This window comes from Anomaloglossus baeobatrachus, chromosome 6 (genome assembly GCF_048569485.1).
Source record: "Anomaloglossus baeobatrachus isolate aAnoBae1 chromosome 6, aAnoBae1.hap1, whole genome shotgun sequence".
Lineage (NCBI taxonomy): Eukaryota > Metazoa > Chordata > Amphibia > Anura > Aromobatidae > Anomaloglossus > Anomaloglossus baeobatrachus.
In genome coordinates, this window is record NC_134358.1 from 438,723,479 (window position 1) to 438,746,028 (window position 22,550).

The following is a 22,550-nucleotide window of genomic DNA, read 5'->3' on the forward strand; positions in this document are numbered from 1 at the left end:
TGGACCATTTTCTTCAAAGGCGATGTCCTGCTGGGCAGGACGCATCGCTATGTTTGACACTGTGTGACAGGGTCCCAATGACAGCAGAGATCGTTATACAGGTCGCTACTGTGACCTGTATTGTTACTGCATCGTTGGTAAGGTCTGACTGTGTGACATCTCACCAGCAACCTCCCAGCGACTTACCAGCGATCCTTATCAGGTCGCATCGTTTTCAGGATCGCTGTTAAGTCGCTAAATGTGACGGGGGCTTTAGTGATGTCACACTAGAACTAATCTGTGCTATGAAGGTCAGAAACTTATCTATTTAAATGATAAAAGCAGGTTTCTGCAATGTAAGGCTATGTGCGCAGAGTGCGTTTTTCGCGGCGTTTTTGCGCGTTTTTCGGGTGCGTTTTTGGCCTCAAAACTGCAGGACTTTGCTTCCCCAGCAAAGTCTATGAGTTTTCATTTTTGCTGTCCGCACACAACTGTTTTTTTTACCTGCGTTTTTGAGTTAAAAAAAAAAATGGACATGTCAGTTCTTTCCTGAGTTTTTCTGCGTTTTCCCCCCATGCAATGCATTGGAAAAACGCAGCAAAACGCAGAGATCAAAAACGCAGCAAAACGCAGCCAAAACCGCACCAAATCGCGGCAAAAACGCATGCGTTTTTTGATGCATTTTTTCGACGCAGGTGCGTTTGTAGCGGCCACAAACGCACAAAAATGCAGCGTCAAAAAGACGCAGTGTGCGAACCTAGCCTAATATGAAGACAGCACACTGTAAGGCTAGGTTCGCACACTGCGTCTTTTTGACGCTGCGTTTTTGTGCGTTTTTGGCCGCTAAAAACGCACAAAAACGCACCTGCGTCGAAAAAAAACGCATCAAAAAACGCACGCGTTTTTACCGCGATTTGGTGCGTTTTTAGCTGCGTTTTGCTGCGTTTTTGATCTCTGCGTTTTGCTGCGTTTTTCCAATGCATTGCATGGGGAGAAACGCAGAAAAACGCAGGAAAGAACTGACATGTCCATTTTTTTTTTTTAACTCAAAAACGCAGGTAAAAAAAACAGATGTGTGCGGACAGCAAAAATGAAAACTCATAGACTTTGCTGGGGAAGCAAAGTCCTGCAGTTTTAAGGCCAAAAACGCACCCGAAAAACACGCAAAAACGCCGCGAAAAACGCACTGTGCGCACATAGCCTTAAAGATAAAATAGAAAATTCACCCCTGTGTCTGTTACCTCACAGTCTTTTTTGTTCACCTGTAATGTTAGTTTTAGGCTCTTATCTTTATCATTAGTGGGTCTCAGCAGCACTGAGCTGTAGTCCGACTTCACCCCCTTCTGTGATTAGCAGCTTCTGTCTATAGAAATGTACACTGAAAGCCTGGTGTGGGCAAGGGCAGCTCCCAGCACTGTACATACAAAATCTAAAATCTTTCACTGTGTCAGAATGGCTGCACACAGTAATCTGACTGACACATCCTTGAACTCAGAGCCTCTTTGCCTACATTATGCTGCTCAGATGAGGTAGCAAAAACCTGGTGACAGATTCCCTTTAGACCTCTGAACTGGATTTTTGGACCACTCTTCTTTTGTAAGATCTCTTAAGATCTTTTAAGATCTCTTTGCAGGTGTTCAATGGGATTTAGATCTCATTGCTGCCTCTTTAGAACTCTTCAGTGCTTTGTTTCCATCAATTTCTGAGTGCTTTTTGAAGTATGTTTGGGGGCATTGTCCTGCTGGAAGACCCATGGCCTAGGATGGAAACTCAAATTTCTGACACTGGGCACTAAATTGTGACCCATAATCCTTTGGTAATCTTCAGATTTCATGATGTCTTGCACACATTCAAGACACACAGTGCCAGAGGCAACAACCTCCACTATATTTGACTGTATGTTCTGTGTTCTTTTCTTTGTAGGCCTCATTCCGTTTTCAGTAAACAGAATGATATGCTTTACCAAAAAGATCTATCATTGTCTCATCTGTCCACAAGACACTTTCCCAAAAGGATTTTGGCTTACTCATGTATATTTTGGCAAACTGCAGTCTAGCATTTTTATGTCTTTCTGTCAGCAGTGGGGTCCTTCTCGGTTTCCTGCTATAGTGTTTTATTTTATTTAAATGTGGACGGATAGCTAGAGCTATCACTGATGCACCCTGCAGGACAGTTTGAATTTCTTTGGAACTTGATTGGGGCTGCTTATCCACCATCCAGACTATCCTGCGTTGCAACCGTTCATCAATTTTTCTCTGCCGTCCGCATCCAGGGAGATTAGCTACAGTGCCATGGGTTGTATACTTCTTCATTCTTTTGTACCTCGTGGACAAAGAAACATCAGTATCTCTCGAGATGGACTTGTAACGTTGAGATTGTTTATATTTTTCAACAATTTTAGTTCTTAAGTCCTCAGACAATTCTCTTCTCCTCTTTCTGTTCTCCATGCTTAGTGTGGCACACACAGACACACAACGCAAAGATTGAGTCAACTTCTCCCCTTTTTATCTGGTTTCCGGTGTCATTTTCATATTGTCCACACGTTACTGGTCACAGGTGCGTTTGAACGAGCTTGAAACAAAGTTGTTGACCCACAATTTTGGAAAGTTATCAAAAACCTGATGCAGACCATTTTTGGAGTTTTGTGTGAAATATTGACAAATTTACCTTTTTTTCAGTTTTTTTGGTGTTTCAATACACACAAAGGAAATAAACGTGTATGACAAAACGTGTAATTGCAATAATTTTCTGGGAGAAATACTTCATTTTCTGGAATAATTTCAAGGGAGCCAACTCCTTCAGCCATAACTGTGTGCGTATTTGGTAACGCCATAACCATAGTGACATGGAGAATCATATGTCAAGATTATTTTTAGAACTTAACGCTGTAAATAAAAACCCCAAAATACTATTGTGAAATTGCACTTATTTTGCCATACTTGGATTGTATTTCCCACTTTCCAGTACCTTGCCTGATCAAACAAAAAGCGTTGTTCAAAAATGCAATTCATTGTGCAAAAACAAGCCCACACATGGCTATAAATCGACAGAAAAATAAAAAAGGCCATGGCTCCTGGAATAAAAGGAGGAAAAAAACAAAAGCGCAAGAACGGAAAAGCGCAAGGATGGAAGATCACCTGGTTGGAAAGTGGTGAACATTGTGTACAGTTTGTATTGAGAAATCTGGTGATAGATCAGCTTTAACCCCTTCACAACCGGGGAAGTACTTTTACCTGAGTTAACGACCAGGGATGTAACGGTAAGTCCTAAAATTCATTTGATTGCCGTGGCCATAGCAACGGGTTTCAAATGATGCCCACCGCTGTTTCTTACAGCAGGGGACCTTTGCTTGTTCCCAGGGGTTGTGACATCGCCACTCCCCCATCCACGATCGCAGTGATTGGCAATTCAAATCTGAACCGTCAATCACAGAGATCACAGTGTTTTAGGCAGAAAAAATGCCTAAACTACTGCGATCTGGTGAGATCCAGCTATGATCGGTGCAGCAGCACCAATCATTGGCTGGAGGCCAGCAAATATAGCGCTCCCCATGCAGCACTGATTTGAGCAATCGTACTATGACGTGCAATCGCTCCAATCAGCGTGTGTGGGGGTGGTCTGACCAGGCGGTGAACGCTCTTGCCCAGGCTGTTTTGGCCTGGAGAGCCCTCCCCCCAGCATGTCTGCGAGGTGCAGAGCTAGTACTTGCAGTTCCACGCCACTGCCGCCGCTGTCCAATTGTCGCTGCTCTTCGATCCTGCTTCCGCCGTAAGTACTGCCCCCCAACCTCTTCATCTGCGTCCCTGCATTCTGTCCATCTGTGCCCCTGTGTTCTCTCTTCCTGCCCAATTTTCCTGCCCCCTGCAGTTGGTGCAATCCCTCTACTTCTCCTGTCCCCCTCCTGCTGCCACCACTGTCCAGATCCTCCTACTGCGGGGTCGTCCAAGGTCTTTATTGTTCCGATCGAATCTGCCTGCATCACTGGGTCCTTCCTAGGTCCTTGTGTGAGCCGTACATCTTGCTGCCTGTTGCTGTTGTGGTGAACCGTCCATCTTACTGCCTTCTGTTCATATGGTCACTGATCCTACTGCTGTTCCTCTGGTCCTGAGTATAGTTTTTTTGGGAGGTTTTTTGTCCATCATCCCCCATCACTTTTTGAACCTTATCCGTGCATGTCTTGCAGCAGCTGAGCGCGATCAGTGGTGCACATCACGGATCATCATCCGTGCTCCATTTTGGGAAGAACTTTTTTGTTTAATCTGTATCCCCCATCGCTTTTTGCACTTCATCTGTGCATGCGTCCTGCAGCCGCCGATCAGTGATGCATATCACTTATTGGCGTCCGTGCTCAAGTTTGGGCAGGACTTTTTTTTGTTTTTTACTGACGTCTGTTTAATGTTTCTTTTTTATAATATGAAATTTTATTTTCTATTTTTTTTTCTAGATTGTTATCTACTTAAAGAAAATTTGTGTTTTTTTTTTTTTTTACACACGTCCCACACACTACAGTAGGTGTCTAAACCACATTTAGTATCCACATATTTGGCATTGTTGCAGTGAGGAGAGCCCACTGAAATGTATAGGGTGCAGGTTTACAGAAGCACGAGATGGGAACAAAATACGGGCACTGTAATGTACTTTTTAATTCAGCAACATTCACTTTGTTTGATACCATGGGTGTTTTCCAGAGACTAAATTGTCACTACACCTGTAGATGAATTCCCAGAGGGGTGTAATTTTCAAAATTTGGTCACTTGAGTAGGATTTCTTCTTTTCTGGCACTTAGGGGCTCTGCAAATGGTGTGAACAAACTATTCCAGGAAAATCTGTGCTCCAAAAATCAAAATGGCGCGCCTTCCCTTCTAAGCCCTGTGGTGCAGCCACATGTGGGGTATTGCCACGTTCAGAAGAAATTGTGTAAATTATGGAGCCTTTTTTACCTATTCCCCTTGTGACAATTGGAAATCTGGGGTTAAAACAACATTTTAGTGGTAAAAATGTAATTATTTTTTGTTCACCGGCCAATAGTATAAAATTTTGTGACAAACCTGTAGTGTGAATATGCACACTGCACCCCTGAATGAAATCACTGAGGGGTGAAGTTTGTAAAATTGGGCCACTTGTGGGAGAGTTCAACTGTTTAGGCACCTCAGGGGATCTGCCAATGTGACATGGCACCCACTTATGATTTCAGCCAATTTCTTTTTAGCCAAATGGCGCTCCTTCCTTTATGAGCCCTGCTGTGCGCCCAAACAGTTGATTTCCACCACATATGAGGTATCTGCGTATTCAGGAGAAATTGCACAATAAATTTTATGGTGCATGTATTCCCGATACCCTTGTGGAAAAAAAATGCTACCTGGTTAAAGTAACAATTTTGTGGTCAAAAATAAAAATATATATTTTATGCTTCAAGAGGAACCTCAAGACCCATCTCTTCCAACAAGCCTACAACCTACAATAACCCTCAGTCCAGTAGACCACTGCGCAACCAGCTCTGTCCTTACCTATTGTACCATCACCCATTCCCTATAGACTGTGAGCCCTCGTGGGCAGGGTCCTCTCTCCTCCTATACCAGTCTGTTTTGTACTGTTAATGATTGTTGTATGTATACCCTCTTTCACTGTAAAGCGCCATGGAATAAATGGCGCTATAATAATAAATAATAATAATATATTTTCACGGCTCAACATTATAAACATTATAAACTTCTGTGAAGCCCCTGGGGGGTCAAGTTGCTCACCAAACATCTAGATAAACATCTAGATAAAGTCCTTGAGGGGTCTAGTTTCCAAAATGGGGTCACTTGTGGGAAGCTCCACTGATTAGGCACATCAGGGGGTCTCCAAACTCGACATGGCGTCCGCTAATGATTCCAGCAAATTTTTCTTTCAAAAATTCAAACGGTGCTCCTTCCCTTCCGAGCCCCGCTGTGCACCCAAACAATTGATTTCCAGCACATATGAAGTATCAGCATACTCAGGAGAAATTACACAATACATTTTATGGTGCATTTTTCCTGATACACTAAAGTAATATTTTTGTGGGAAAAAGTAAAATTTCCATTTTTTTCCTTCCATATTTTGGATCTTGTGTAGCATCTAAAGGGTTAATAAGCTCCTTGAATGTGGTTTTGAGCAGTGTGAGAGGTGCAGTTTTTAGAATGGTAGCACTTTTTGGGTATTTTCTGTCACCTAGGCCTCTCAAAGTGACTTCAAATGTGATGTGGTCCATAAAAAAAAATGGTTTGGTAAAATGTTGTTGGAAAAATGAGAAATTGCTGATGAACTCTGAACCCTTCTAACTTCCTAACCAAAAAAAAAATATTTATGTTTTAAAAATTGCCCTGGTGTAAAGTAGACATGTGGGGAATGTTATTTAGTAACTATTTTGTGTGACATAATGCTGGGATTTATGCGCATAAAATTTCAAAGTTTGAAAATTGCAACATTTTCAAAATTTTCACCAAATTTTCACAAATAAATGCAAAAAAATATTACATTTAAATTTAAAACTATCATGAAGTAAAATACTGTATGTCACAAAAAACAGTGTCAAAATCACCGGTATCCCTTGAAGTGTTCAAGAGTTATAACTAGGGCTGAGCGAATCCAAACTGTAAAAGTCCGGATCCGCGCGGTTTCTAAGATTTCCGGGTGCACGATCCAGATCCGGCACTGGGAAAATAATTGAAAAATAAACAAAAACAGAAATAAAACAGAGTTTCATACTAACTGGAACTCGGTGTCATGGCGGCACACTGCTTCCGGGTCGTGCATTCACTTCCTGTACTCTGCATCGTATACACACAGCTTTCCGTGTTTTCCCTGCCCACTGGCCGTCCTCTCGTCTGTGATTGGTTGAAGGCAGACCGTGCCCCCAGCCTGTGACAGTATCTGCCTGCTGTGAAGTCATAGCGGCTGTCATTGTCTGCACAGCCAGCGGTCGTGCTCTATGTCCGCTGGCTATGTCTAAGAGCTGAAGCGACGTGGGACCTCGTGTGGATTATGCTGGGGCTGCAGGGTGTTGGGGGTTAATAAAGAGGTGAAGGAGGGTGTGTGTTTTGTACTTTATTCCAAATAATGTTTTTTTCTCTGTGTCTGTGCCTATTTACATTCACTTACAGGTTAGTGTGATGCAGGTATCCCATAGACACCTGTGCTTTCACACTAACCTAGGGTTTAGTAGCAGCTGTGGGCTGCTATTAACCCCTTATTACACCGCTCCAGGGCAATCGAGAAGAGCTGGTATTGCACCAGGATTGTCACATCTAATAGATGCGGAAATACCAGGCAGCTGCAGGCTGAAGATACCAGCCCCCAGCCGGCATTATCATGGCTGGGGATGAAAATTAGGGGGGACTGCACGTCGGTTTTTTGTTTTAATTATTTATTTAAATAATTTTAAAAAAAAAAAAAAAAGCTGCATCACTGACACAGCCGCGCACACTTCTGACAGGAGTGTGCATGTGTTTCTGTGTACATGCACGTTCATTTTCAGAGAGAGCAGGCTGTGCCGGCTGATGTCATGTCAGACTTGTACGAGTCTGACATCTCATCACCAGCACAGCCGTACACTTCTGGCAGGAGCGTGCATATGTTTCTGAAAGACATGCACGTTCACCATACTGACCCGCAGACACTTGCACTGCTTTCCTCGCCCACCGGCCCTCCTGGCACCTGGGATTGGTTGCAGTCAGCTGGGACGCTGCCACTCAGGGTGGGGGCACGTCTAGCTGCAACCAATTACACGCGCCAGTGGGCGGGCAAATTAATGAATATTGAATTGTCGGCTCCGGAAGGGAAAAGCGTGACCCGGAAGGAGTTTGCGGCCATGACACAGCCTCAGGTGAGTACACCGCGCTCACTCCTACCCCCCTATCCCCCCAAACGTTTTTAATCTCCAGATTCTGGTCCCCATAGACTTATATTGGCACCGGAATTCAGAGCAGATCTGGATTTTTTGTTCAATCCGGCAGGGATCCGCGGGTTTCGGATTTTGACGGATTCGATAAGCCCTAGTTATAACCTATCAATGTGACACTGGTCAGAATCGTAAATAGTGGCCCGGTCATGAAGGTGTTTTCAGTCCTGGGGGTAAAGGGCTTAATAATGTAGCAATTTATTTTTAACTTATTATTCCGAAAACATTTTTTCCTTTTTCATCAAGGTAGCCATTATACGACTTATTATTTTGCTCAAGGGGTTATTTATTAATGTGTTAACTTCGGTCTATTTTTATGTTTTGTTACTACAAAATACACACCACTTTTTTTAACAGAATAATGTGGATTAGGGCAGCTACATTCCAATAACTAATCTTCAAACAGTAATAGTACAGTGTGGTGAGGGATCTGCAACTCTAATTTTTACATCTTTGTAATCCCCGCATTGGTAAAGCCTCGTGGAATAAGTCGGCAGGATACAAACGCAGCAGCACATGTATTATACATTCCCCATTCCATAGTAAACAAGAGAAGGTAATTAAAGCAGAAAATAGAAGTACGGACTTACCTCCATCTTTCTTTTTGTCCATAATTTTCATGACGAGCCATTTTTTGGTTTCCTCTTTTACATCCTTAGCAAGTTCTATTACCACCAGCGGCTTGAACTCCGGCTCAAGGTGATAAGTCTCCGTTGTCGAGCCTCTCTTCATCTTGACATGAGATCTGTGCATTAATGCAAAAGACAGATAGTAAAGTAGAAGATAGACAAAGGTTATAGTAAACAGGTAACAGAAACAAGGCGGAGCGGACTCCAGAAGTCGTAGAAGGATAAGCATCTGCATTAATAACAATCGTATACCAAAAGTGCATTTAGAGGTTTTAGTCATTTTGTTTTGTAAAATATTCACAAGGGACAATCTAATACAGGGGTCGGGAACCTATGGCTCGCGAGCCAGATATGGCTCTTTTGATGGCCGTATCTGGCTCGCAGACAGGGCTCCTACCTGTCTATGGGAAGGATCAGGGCCGGCGCCAGCACCCGGCTACTCAGGGGGGCCCGGTGGCCGTGCCGTCACCGCCCCCCGCCGAGGATCGAGCTTTCAATTGCATCGGCATCGCAGGTGCCGATACAATTGAGAGCAATGATGAGAGAGTGAGCGGCGCGCTCTCTCTCTTATCATTCTCCCCGCTGTGACTGTCGGCGTTCTTCTGACAGCTCTGCAGCGAGCGCGGAGACGTCATCGCTGCGCGCCTGCTGAGAGGTCAGCGAGCGACAGCAATGGACGATGCGCCGAGGAGACCGGATCAGCGGGGGAACGAGGAGAAGTGAAGCCGCCCCTCTACTGACACTGGGCTCCCCTGACTCACAGGCCGGCCACTACACAGCGGCACTAGTACACATAGGGGCCCGGCAGCCGCTCTGCGTCTATGTGTAGTGCTGCTGTGTAGTGGCCGAACTGTGAGTCAGGGGAGCCCAGTGTCAGTAGAGGGGCCCCTGACCTGGAGAGGCACCAGCCATGTCTGAGCTGCAGGAGAGCTCCTGACCTGCACAGCAGACGGAATCTCAATCCTGCAGGACCTGCGATGATGTCACGCCCATGTGACTGTGTGGGAGGAGACACAGGATGCCGGGCAGATAGCAAGAGAACTGAATCCTGAAGGAGATGTGGACACATGACTGGTAATAAGAAAAGAGGGGACATGAGGGGAGGGGCTGCAGGGTGAGGGGCATATGAGGGCTGCAGACTGACAGAAGCATGTGAAGGGGTGCAGAGTGTTTGAGAGGGGTAAGTTGGGGTACAGGCAGGGTGAGATATGTGAGCAGGGTGTGTGAGATATGGGGGTGTATTGTGTGTGATATGGGGGGTGCAGGCTGTATGGGAAGCAGGGTGTGAGAGATATGGGGGTGTAGGCTGTATGGGAAGCAGGGTGTGAGAGATATGGGGGTGTAGTGTGTGTGATATGGGGGTGCAGGCTGTATGGGGAGCAGGGTATGCGACATATGGGGGTGTAGTGTGTGAGATCTGGGGGGTGCAGGCTGTATGGGGAGCAGTGTGTGTGTGTGTGTGTGTGTGTGTGGGATATGGGGGGTGCAGGCTGTATGGGGAGCAGTGTGTGTGTGTGATATGGGGGGTGCAGGCTGTATGGGGAGCAGTGTGTGTGTGTGATATGGGGGGTGCAGGCTGTATGGGAAGCAGGGTGTCTCGGCCACTGACAGATACAATTGCTCCAGCGGTCACTTAGTACACAAAGGAGTGTTCCTCTCTGCTGCACTAAGCCACCGCTGGACCTAAACAATAATTCGCTGTAAAATAATAAAATAGATAATTGACATAACTGACAATGCGTTGTGTGACATGTCCAATATTCCAGCTTCTTTCTTCTGCGAATGCCTCAAAGCTGGCATTCTCTCAACATCAGGTGGGAAGAATGCCAGCTTCCAGTCATGCGCAGGAAAAAGAAGAAGCCAGACTGCTGGACTGATGTCATGCATCGCAAGTTCACAATGTAAGTTATTTATTTGATTTTTTTACTGCTAATTACCATTGTTTCAGTCCAGTTGTGGCTTTATACAGCAGGGAGGAGCATTCCTTGCTGTACTAAGTGAACATTGGAGCGATTGATCTGTCAATGGCCCTTTAAACATATTGTACGGCTCTCGCGGAATTATATTTCAAAATATGTGGCGTTTACGGCTCTCTTAGCCAAAAAGGTTCCTGACCCCTGATCTAATAGATGGGGGAGGCAGCGCAAGTAGGCAGTTACATCATCGGGTAGGTGCGACTTGTGGACCCAGTAAAATGGAAGTCAATGGAGGGCTTGAACATTTTTCCAGAAGATTGGGCAGAAAATTCTTGAGTTCCCCATTGATGCTTTATATTCGGGTACCAAAGTCACACCCGTCTGAGAATCCAACAGTTCGTTACGAGTACCGTGCACCCGAGCATGGTAGTGCCCGCTCATCACTAGCACCAAGCACGGTAGCGCCCACTCATCACTAGTACTGAGCACCCGAGCATGGTAGTACCCAGCATCAGAGCATGGTAGTGCCCGCTCATCACTAGTACCTAGCATCCGAGCATGGTAGTGCCCGCTCATAACTAGTACCTAGCATCCGAGCATGGTAGTGACTGCTCATAACTAGTACCAAGCACCCGAGCATGGTAGTGCCCGCTCATCACTAGTACCTAGCATCCGAGCATGGTAGTGACTGCTCATCACTAGTACCGAGCACCCGAGCATGGTACTGCCCGCTCATCACTAGTATGGAGCATAGTAGTGTCCGCTCATCACTAGTACCGTGCGCGGTAGTGCCCGCTCATCACTAGTACCGTGCACAGTAGTGCCCGCTAATGACTAGCGCTGAGCATCCAAGCATGGTAGCGCCTGCTCATCACTAGTGCCGAGCACCCGAGCATGGTAGTGCCCGCTCATCACTAGTACCGAGCACCCGAGCATGGTAGTGCCCGCTCATCACTAGTACTGAGCACCCAAGCATGGTAGTGCTCGCTCATTTCTAGTACCGAGCACAGTAGTGCCCGCTCATCACTAGTATTGAGCATGGTAGTGCCCGCTCATCACTAGTACCGAGCAGCCATGCATGGTAGTGCCCACTCATCACTAGTACCGAGCACCCGAGCATGGTAGTGCCCGCTCATCACTGGTACCGAGCACAGTAGTGCCCACTCATCACTAGTACTGAGCCTGGTAGTGTCCGTTCATCACTAGTTCCGAGCACGGTAGTGTCCGCTCATCACTAATACCGAGCACGGTAGTGCCCGCTCATGACTAGCACCGAGCATCCAAGCATGGTAGTGCCTGCTCATCACTAGTGCCGAGCACAGTAGTGCCCACTCATCACTAGTACTGAGCCTGGTAGTGTCCGCTCATCACTAGTACCGTGCGCGGTAGTGCCCGCTCATCACTAGTACCGTGCACAGTAGTGCCCGCTCATCACTAGCACCGAGCATCCAAGCATGGTAGTGCCTGCTCATCACTAGTGCCGAGCACCCGAGCATGGTAGTGCCCGCTCATCACTTGTACGGAGCACCCAAGCATGGTAGTGCCTGCTCATTTCTAGTACAGAGCACAGTAGTGCCTGCTCATCACTAGTATTGAGCATGGTAGTGCCCGCTCATCACTAGTACCGAGCAGCCATGCATGGTAGTGCTCGCTCATCACTAGTACCGAGCACCCGAGCATGGTAGTGCCCGCTTATCACTGGTACCGAGCACCGTAGTGCCCACTCATCACTAGTACTGAGCCTGGTAGTGTCCGCTCATCACTAGTACCGAGCACGGTAGTGCCTGCTCATCACTAATACCGAGCACATGAGCATGGTAGTGCCCGCTCATCACTAGTACAGATCACAACAGTTCATCACAGGTAATAGCATAATAGTGTGCACATCACCCTGCTACTGCTTATTTACAATCAGTAACTGCTTCCTTAAAAATATTGATATTTTGCCTATCCTTAACACAAATCACAAATATCAAATCCGTTAGGGTCCCACATTTGGAACTGCCGTTTCACTCCTTACCCTATTTACATCTGGCTACTAGCAGAGTTGATAACAGCAGATCGGTAAAAAGTGGATAATACATAAATAGAAACAGAAAAAGGATTATTTGCAGTGTTACCATAGAAACACTTGAGCGTCATATCCAAAAATGATGCTTTTTTTTTTTCTTAAAGTTCATATTTCATATCTAATGACTGTGGTCACATTGCAACATGACAATGCAACCTAGACACGACAGACTCCAACAATCCACCTCTAAGATAGTTGCACAACAAGAAGTGCCAGATGAATTCTGCATTTTCCTCTGGGTTGTTCACCTTGTATTAGACTTGGGCAGCTAAGTTGTTGTGTGGCTCAAACGTTAATCAACCGATCATCAAATGAGGCCCCGATTCATTATTGCCCTAGCGCCTATTTTTTTTGTCTAGTTTTTCCTGATTAGGTTAACTCCCACTATGAGTTTTTGGGTATTTTTTGTTTGACGCTGCGTATTTTTGATGCACAAAAAAAAGCAGCAGGTTATAGTTTTAAGAAAGTGGATGAGATTTATAGAAATCTCATGCCCACTGTATTTTTCGTTATGCTGTGAAAACTGATGAGAGAGAATACAAGCCATTTTGTATTCTATAGAAACCATCTTGTCTTATAACTGAATGATGCCATAGGGCTCAGCTAACACTAATGGGTGGGGAAGTTTCCCATTTCTAAACACATCCCTGCGGCTCTTATTGGTATATGGTAATTTCTTTGTTTGAGGTACTACTGTATATAAGCTGCTCACATGATGTAATAAAACAGAATCTCTCAATACACTATGCTAGGCTGATTTCTCCAAGCGCTTGAAATCTTATTAATTTGGAGTTCAAAGGGCATAGAAGCAAAGTATTTTGCTCATACTGACCTGTGGTGGATGTTTGAAATCCACAAACATTCAAGGCATACTTGCAGTATCGGGGACCTGAAGTTAGTGGGCAGTATCGGCTTAGTTGGTGGGCGTGATGTCCGCCTTGGTGGGCATGGCCAACCGTGCTATATTGTGGACCCGGCCTTCTTATCATTAGTTATCGTATCCGTCACCTGTGTGCCACCGTTCCCTGCTTGCAGTACACCGCTTGTCACCTCAGCCGGTGGGCATACTTTCCCTGCAGAGTAAGTACGGAGTAAGTGAACATAGTGGCCAGCTTAGTAAGTAGGCGTGACCGGCTTAAGTGGGTGTGGCCTAGCATATCCTGTGCGCTACGGCGGACTGGCCGCTTATCATGTCACATTCACTTGCAGTATCGAGCAACAAAGGAATCGGTCAGTGAGGGGCGTGGTGGCAACCGGGCTTAGTTATTCAGCAGAAACTGACTGGCCGAAAGGACACTCACTAACAGGTAAAGTGCACGGAAGGTAATGCCAGGCCATGCCCACCAAGGTGGGGGCACACCAGACAAATAAGCCAGTTACGCCCACTAACTTCCTGTCCCTAATACTGCAAATGTGCATATCAGGATATCAGACTCTCCCCTACCATGGAAAGCTTCAAGAGGAACCTCAAGACCTACCTCTTCCAACAAGCCTATAACCTACAATAGCCCTCAGTCCAGTAGACCACTGGGTAACCAGCTCTGTCCTCACCTATTGTACCACCACCCATTCCCTGTAGACTGTGAGCCCTCGCGGGCAGGGTCCTCTCTCCTCCTATACCAGTCTGTTTTGTACTGTTAATGATTGTTGTACGTATACCCTCTTTCACTTGTAAAGCGCCATGGAATAAATGGCGCTATAATAATAAATAATAATAATAATAATGCGCCCAAGTCATGTTCGCATGTGGATACACTGAGGTTTATGTGAAGATTTTCCCCATTGAATTGCAGTAAATGTGGAAAATCTGTGAGTAAAAAATGCATATATATATATATATATATATATATATATATATATATATATATATATATATATATATATATATATATATATATATATATACATACAGTTAGGTCCAGAAATATTTGGACAGTGACACAAGTTTTGTTATTTTAGCTGTTTACAAAAACATGTTCAGAAATACAATTATATATATATATAATATGGGCTGAAAGTGCACACTCCCAGCTGCAATATGAGAGTTTTCACATCCAAATCGGAGAAGGGGTTTAGGAATCATAGCTCTATAATGCATAGCCTCCTCTTTTTCAAGGGACCAAAAGTAATTGGACAAGGGACTCTAAGGGCTGCAATTAACTCTGAAGGCGTCTCCCTCGTTAACCTGTAATCAATGAAGTAGTTAAAAGGTCTGGGGTTGATTACAGGTGTGTGGTTTTGCATTTGGAAGCTATTGCTGTGACCAGACAACATGCGGTCTAAGGAACTCTCAATTGAGGTGAAGCAGAACATCCTGAGGCTGAAAAAAAAAGAAAAAATCCATCAGAGAGATAGCAGACATGCTTGGAGTAGCAAAATCAACAGTCGGGTACATTCTGAGAAAAAAGGAATTGACTGGTGAGCTTGGGAACTCAAAAAGGCCTGGGCGTCCACGGATGACAACAGTGGTGGATGATCGCCGCATACTTTCTTTGGTGAAGAAGAACCCGTTCACAACATCAACTGAAGTCCAGAACACTCTCAGTGAAGTAGGTGTATCTGTCTCTAAGTCAACAGTAAAGAGAAGACTCCATGAAAGTAAATACAAAGGGTTCACATCTAGATGCAAACCATTCATCAATTCCAAAAATAGACAGGCCAGAGTTAAATTTGCTGAAAAACACCTCATGAAGCCAGCTCAGTTCTGGAAAAGTATTCTATGGACAGATGAGACAAAGATCAACCTGTACCAGAATGATGGGAAGAAAAAAGTTTGGAGAAGAAAGGGAACGGCACATGATCCAAGGCACACCACATCCTCTGTAAAACATGGTGGAGGCAACGTGATGGCATGGGCATGCATGGCTTTCAATGGCACTGGGTCACTGTGTTGATGACATAACAGCAGACAAGAGTAGCCGGATGAATTCTGAAGTGTACAGGGATATACTTTCAGCCCAGATTCAGCCAAATGCCGCAAAGTTGATCGGACGGCGCTTCATAGTACAGATGGACAATGACCCCAAGCATACAGCCAAAGCTACCCAGGAGTTCATGAGTGCAAAAAAGTGGAACATTCTGCAATGGCCAAGTCAATCACCAGATCTTAACCCAATTGAGCATGCATTTCACTTGCTCAAATACAGACTTAAGACGGAAAGACCCACAAACAAGCAAGACCTGAAGGCTGCGGCTGTAAAGGCCTGGCAAAGCATTAAGAAGGAGGAAACCCAGCGTTTGGTGATGTCCATGGGTTCCAGACTTAAGGCAGTGATTGCCTCCAAAGGATTTGCAACAAAATATTGAAAATAAAAATATTTTGTTTGGGTTTGGTTTATTTGTCCAATTACTTTTGACCTCCTAAAATGTGGAGTGTTTGTAAAGAAATGTGCACAATTCCTACAATTTCTATCAGATATTTTTGTTCAAACCTTCAAATTAAACGTTACAATCTGCACTTGAATTCCGTTGTAGAGGTTTCATTTCAAATCCAATGTGGTGGCATGCAGAGCCCAACTCGCGAAAATTGTGTCACTGTCCAAATATTTCTGGACCTAACTGTATATATTTGTGTTCCGTGTGTGTGTTCAGCGTTTGCGGTCAGTGTGCTATTTGTGATAGCACATGGACAGCAGGAACTTCTATACTTACCTGTCCCCAGCGCTGCTGCTTCCAGATCCACAGTGCAGTGAATATTTATGAGCATAATGAGCGGGCCCAGAAGCAAGTGACAGCAGTGCCGAAGACTGGATACAGGTGAATATAGCAAATCATTTTGTTTCCAAGACACGTGTTTTCTCCGGTACATGTCACACTGATGTCACACGGATCACATCAGCGTGTGGTCCGTGTGACATCAGTGCCACCGGAGAAAAACGGACATGTCGCCGTGTGGAGGACACAGACACATGTCGGTAAGAAAACAGGGATGTGTGTGGAGGCCCATTGTTTGTCATGGGTCTCCGTATGTCCGTGTCTCCGGTATGTATGAAAACGGACATTATACGTGCCGGAATCACATTTTTTTAAGGGTTGTGGCCAATTGTAGAAAACAAATCCAGAATTTAAGCCCAAAAAGTTGGGTACCTGAAATTATGACAGAAAGGCAGAAAGTTACTCCAGTCCCTGGTGCACAACAGCTGCAGAATGCACCAAATTCAGTAAGAGGTGTACATCTGTAAGGCTGCTTTCACACATCCGGTTTTTCCTGTGCGGCACAATCCAGCGCTTTGCAGAAAAACCGCAACCGTTTTTTTTTTTGCCGCCGGTTGCGGTTTTTTTGCATAGACTTACATTAGTGCCGTATTGTGCTGCATGGGCTTGCGTTCGGTCCGGTTTTTGCCGCATGCGGCAGATTTAGCCGATTCGGCAGCCAGATGGAACGTTGCCTGGCAGGTTTTTTTGTCCGGCAAAAAAAAAAACGCATTGCGCCGCATCCGGACGATGCGGCGCGATTTGCAATGCATGCCTATGGACGCCGCATGCGGCGTCCTGCGGCAAACACCGCATCCGGCCGCCGCATACATTTTTTTTCACTGTGCATGCTCAGTAGCCTGCCGAAAGTGGCAAAAAACGGACGGGCCGCATGTCAAAAACTTATGCAAAAGATGCGGTATTGTCGCCGCATCCGTTGCATAGGTTTTAGAGCCGGATTGGCCGGCTCTACTAAAACCGGAAGTGTGAAAGCAGCCTAAGGGAGTTTTGTACATCTTACTTCTGTGTACTCTCCAAAAAGCCGAAAATACAAAATGCCGTTCTGGGAGAATTAGGGCCGGAGTGTGTCAGCAAAAAAAAAAAAAGAAGAAAAAAACCCAGACACGTCCAATTTTTGAGTCATGGATGAAACTTGCCCATTCTGATGTATGGGTCCAGGATAAAAAAAATGAACTTTATACATCCATGTGTCATCCAAGTGTTGGCCGCTGTTTATGGTTTCACACGTAGGAGAATCTCAGATTATTATTCTTTCTTTGCATACAAGAATAATGGATGAAAAACTGATGGCAAACATGGAGGAGCAAAAGAAGATAAAATCTGAATGAGGTCTTAAAGAGATCTTTTTTTTTTTTTAATTTTAGGCGGTTGGAGCAACTTATTGGGATAAATCCTGCGGAAATGGTCTTAATGGGAATGTGTCAGGGGGACAAAGCTCCTCAAATTTGGAGCAGATGCCTTGAGAAGCTGCCAGCCCAGGAGTACCCTGAATTGATTTTATATATATCTACTAGCTGTAGTACCCGGCGTTGCCCGGGATAGTAACTGTCTCTCTGTGTCTACCTATCTCTGTCTGTTTCTCTGTCTGTCTCTTTCCCTGTCTATCTGTGTGTGTTTGTCTGTCTTTATCTGTCGCTATCTGTCTCTGTTTCTTTCACTGTCTCTTTCCCTCTATCTCTGCCTCTTTCCCTGTCTGTCTCTTTGTCTATCTTTTTCCCTGTCTTCCTCTGTCTCTCTGCTTCTTTGTCTGTCTAACTTGGTCTGTCTGTCTCTTTCTTTCCCTGTCTGTCTGATTCTTTCCGTCTGTCTGTCTCTTTCCGTCTGCCTCTGTCTGTCTGTGCCTATGTCTGTCTGCCTGTCTGTCTCTTTCTCACTGTCTCTTTCTCTCTGTCTCTTTCCCTGTCTGTTTTTGTCTCTCTCTATCCATCTCTCCACCAATATCATATTACCCAACACTTATACTATAAATGTCCTACGTTGCTTATAACCAATCACAGCTCCTATTAATAACCTGTAGCTCCCAGCTCCATTGACTTGGAGAGTAACTGTAAAGCGCGGGGTTAAATTTTCCCGTCAAAACATAGTCTATGATGTTCCATGAGCCACATGAGGTGTCTGCAAAATTTTATCATTGTAAATGCGATGCTGCGGATTCCTTTAGCGGACATACATACATACACTCAGCCTTTTATATATACAGTGCTGGCCGAACGTATTGGCACCCCTGCAATTCTGTCAGATAATACTCAGATTCTTCTGGAAAATGATTGCAATCACAAATTCTTTGGTATTATTATCTTCATTTATTTTGCTTGCAATGAAAAACCACAAAAGAGAATGAAACAAAAAATCAAATCATTGATCATTTTACACAAAACTCCAAAAATGGACCAGACAAAAGTATTGGCACCCTTAGCCTAATACTTGGTTGCACAACCTTTAGCCAAAATAACTGTGAACAACCGCTTCCGGTAACCATCAATGAGTTTCTTTCAATGCTCTGCAGGAATTTTAGACCGTTCTTCTTCGGCAAACTGCTCCAGGTCCCTGATATTTGAAGGGTGCCTTCTCCAAAATGCCATTTTGAGATCTCTCCACAGGTGTTCTCTGGGATTCAGGTCTGGACTCATTGCTGGCCACTTTAGTAGTCTCCAGTGCTTTCTCTCAAACCATTTTCTAGTGCTTTTTGAAGTGTGTTTTGGGTCATTGCCCTGCTGGAAGACCCATGACCTCTGAGAGAGACCCAGCTTTCTCACACTGGGCCCTACATTATGCTGCAAAATTTGTTGGTAGTCTTCAGACTTCATAATGCCATGCACATGGTCAAGCAGTCCAGTGCCAGAGGCAGCAAAGCAACCCCAAAACATCAGGGAACCTCAGCCATGTTTGACTGTAGGGACCGTGTTCTTTTCTTTGAATGCCTCTTTTTTTTCCTGTAAACTCTATGTTGATGGCTTTTCCCAAAAAGCTCTACCTTTTGTCTCATCTGACCAGAGAACATTCTTCCAAAACGTTTTAGGCTTTCTCAGGTAAGTTTTGGCAACCTCCAGCCTGGCTTTTTTATGTCTCGGGGTAAGAAGTGGGGTCTTCCTGGGTATCCTACCATACAGTCCCTTTTCATTCAGACGCTGACGGATAGTACGGGTTGACACTGTTGCACCCTCGGACTGCAGGGCAGCTTGAACTTGTTTGGATGTTAGTCGAGGTTCTTTATCCACCATCCGCACAATCTTGCGCTGAAATCTCTCATCAATTTTTCTTTTCCTTCCACATCTAGGGAGGTTAGCCACAGTGCCATGGGCTTTAAACTTGTTGATGACACTGCGCACCGTAGACACAGGAACTTTCAGGTCTTTGGAGTTGGACTTGTAGCCTTGAGATTGCTCATGCTTCCTCACAATTTGGATTCTCAAGTCCTCAGACAGTTCTTTGGTCTTCTTTCTTTTCTCCATGCTCAATGTGGTAGACACAAGGACACAGGACAGAGGTTGAGTCAACTTTAATCCATGTCAACTGGCTGCAAGTGTGATTTAGTTATTGCCAACACCTGTTAGGTGCCACAGGTAAGTTACAGGTGCTGTTAATTACACAAATTAGAGAAGCATCACATGATTTTTCAAACAGTGCCAATACTTTTGTCCACCCCCTTTTTATGTTTGGTGTGGAATTATATCCAATTTGGCTTTATGACAATTTTTCTCTTCCTCTGCATTGAAGACAAATTAAATGAAGATAATACCAAAGAATTTGTGATTGCAATCACTTTCAGGAAGAAACTGAGTATTCTCTGACAGAATTGCAGGGGTGCCAATACTTTTGGCCAGCACTGTAATATATATATATATATATATATACATACATATACACGCACACACACACACACACAAATGATTCGATGCGCTCAGGTGATTGGCTATAAAGGAGCATAACTTTCCAGCCACTCAGACTACATGCAGCAGAGATGTGTTTGTTCTCTCCAGGGTCTTACATGGGGCTGCCATGTATGATGGGGCTGCCATGTATGATGGGGCTGCCATGTATGATGGGGCTGCCATGTATGATGGGGCTGCCATGTATGATGGGGCTGCCATGTATGATGGGGCTGCCATGTATGATGGGGCTGCAGGGAGTGCCCACCATGCCAGTTATCACAGGGCAGAGCCATTCCTTCTTGGTTAGAGTCAGAACTTGTAAAACTTAATCCAGCATCCAGTGACTTATACATTATGATAGAAAAGACAGAACGTCCATCAGCTCCAGACTAGTTCAGGGCACTTTATGCACTAGAACACTCATTAGCATTGCTATATGAGGCGCACATCACCACCTGTGCCCCTCCAGAGACGTGCCCACCCAGTTATGCCCGACTTACTTCTCCTTCTCCGAGCAGCACTACTCATCCAGACAGGATCTCTCAGCACTCTGGAGCTGTCACAGGCTGGTGGTCACAAAAGGCAGGACATTCCCGAGTTTACATCACACAGATAAAAGCGGAAAAGAAAACTGTGTCCGCCATGTTTCTGAAGACCAAATTCATTCTTAAGTATATGAGAAGCACGACTGAAGGTTGCTGGGATAGGAGACATTTTTGTAAACACGGTTTACCCTCTATAGTGCGCCGCACTACATATCTACTCTGTGATTGGCTGATACTGTGCGATATGGACCCAGCGTCAGTGACGTCGGCTTTGTGACTGTCTACCGCAGTCAGAATAGGAGCGGTGCCTCACGCCGGCTCCAGACCACACAGCTTTATCCAGTTTATGAGGGCTCTTCTGATGACTCCCTCACTGCAGGGGGCAGGTGGTCTCCACACCCAGCACACACACTTAGGCGCATACTTCCAACTTTTACAGGAAAGAAAGCTGGAGAAAATGTGTACAACTTATGACGACACCCCTTTTAGGCTATGTGCGCACAGTGCATTTTTTGCGGCATTTTTGCGCGTTTTTCGGGTGCGTTTTTGGCCCCAAAACTGCAGGACTTTGCTTCCCCAGCAAAGTCTATGAGTTTTCATTTTTGCTGTCCGCACACATCTGTTTTTTTTACCTGCGTCTTTGAGTTAAAAAAAAAAATGGACAAGTCCGTTCTTTCCTGCGTTTTTCTGCGCTTTCCGCCCATGCAATGCATTTGAAAAACGCAGCAAAACGCAGAGATCAAAAACGCACCAAATCGCGGTAAAAACGCATGCGTTTTTTTATGCGTTTTTTCGACGCAGGTGCGTTTTTGTGCGTTTTTAGCGGCCAAAACGCACAAAAACGCAGCGTCAAAAAGACGCAGTGTGCGAACCTAGCCTTATAGCGTCACAGGAGTTTAGTGATGGGTATTGGCAGTGAGACTCTTTTAGGTTATCTGGACCATTTGTCTCCACTAACACTAAGGAGACGGAGACCCGGTGGAAACACATCTATGCGAGTAAAATCGGTCCGACTGGGCTGAAAAATACTCGGCTGATTTTAGTTCACGTTAGGTGCGAGTGCAACGCAAGTGCGATGCTATTTGCTCGCGTGTGTGTTGCGATTGCGATGCTAGTTTCATGCAACATCTTAATTAGATAAAAGCTATTACACATGTGTCATTTAATTAACCTATGGGAATGTGCTGTCACATTCATCTAATGTGCGAAGTTACTGCCACACTCGCAAATGTGAACGGTGGTGCGCGTGTGTGATGCTACTTTTAATCCCCTTCCATAGGAAATCATTGGGACAAATGGTGCGAGAAACTCGCAAAAAAGCAGCATGCTGCGATTTTTTTCTCGGTCCGATTTGGACTGAGAAAAAAATCGCAGATGAGAGCTGAATCATTGACTAACATGTGTCCGATTTCAATGCAAGTTTTTCTCGCATTGCTCTACTGCGAGAAACTCGCAAGTGAGAAGCAGCCCTTAGGCTGCTTTCACACCTCCGGTTTCTGCAATGCGGCACAATCCGGCACTTTGCAGGAAAATCACAACCGTTTTTTTTTGCTGCCGGTTGCGTTTTTTCTGCATAGACTTTAATTACTGCCGCATTGTGCCGCAAGGCCTTGCGTTCCATCCGTTTTTTGCCGCATGCGGCAGATTTAGCCGATGCGGCAGCCGGATGGAACGTTGCCTGGCACATTTTTTTCGTGCGGCAAAAGAAAACGCATCGCGCCGCATTCGGCCGATGTGGCGCATTTTTCAATGCATGCCTATGGCGGCCGGATGCGGCGCGATGCGGCAATAACCGCATCCGGCCGTCGCATGCAGTTTTTGCCACTGCGCATCCTCAGTAGCATGCCGCAAGCGGCAAAAACCGGACTGGCCGCAAAGGAAAAACTTATGCAAAGGATGC

General features: G+C 45.2%; 1 protein-coding gene across 1 annotated transcript in view; it reads right to left on the reverse strand.

Annotated features, from left to right (window-relative positions):
• ANO10 (anoctamin 10) overlaps positions 1 to 20,695 on the reverse strand; it is a 473,406-nt gene extending 452,711 nt beyond the window's left edge. The window contains exons 1-2 of the mRNA XM_075315233.1: positions 20,606 to 20,695; positions 8,494 to 8,648 (exon numbers count right to left, since the gene is read on the reverse strand). Coding sequence (XP_075171348.1) covers positions 8,494 to 8,635 — 142 coding nt within the window. The 5' untranslated portion in view covers positions 8,636 to 8,648; positions 20,606 to 20,695. The remainder of the gene's footprint in view (positions 1 to 8,493; positions 8,649 to 20,605) is intronic.
• Between the last annotated feature and the right edge of the window lie 1,855 nt (positions 20,696 to 22,550).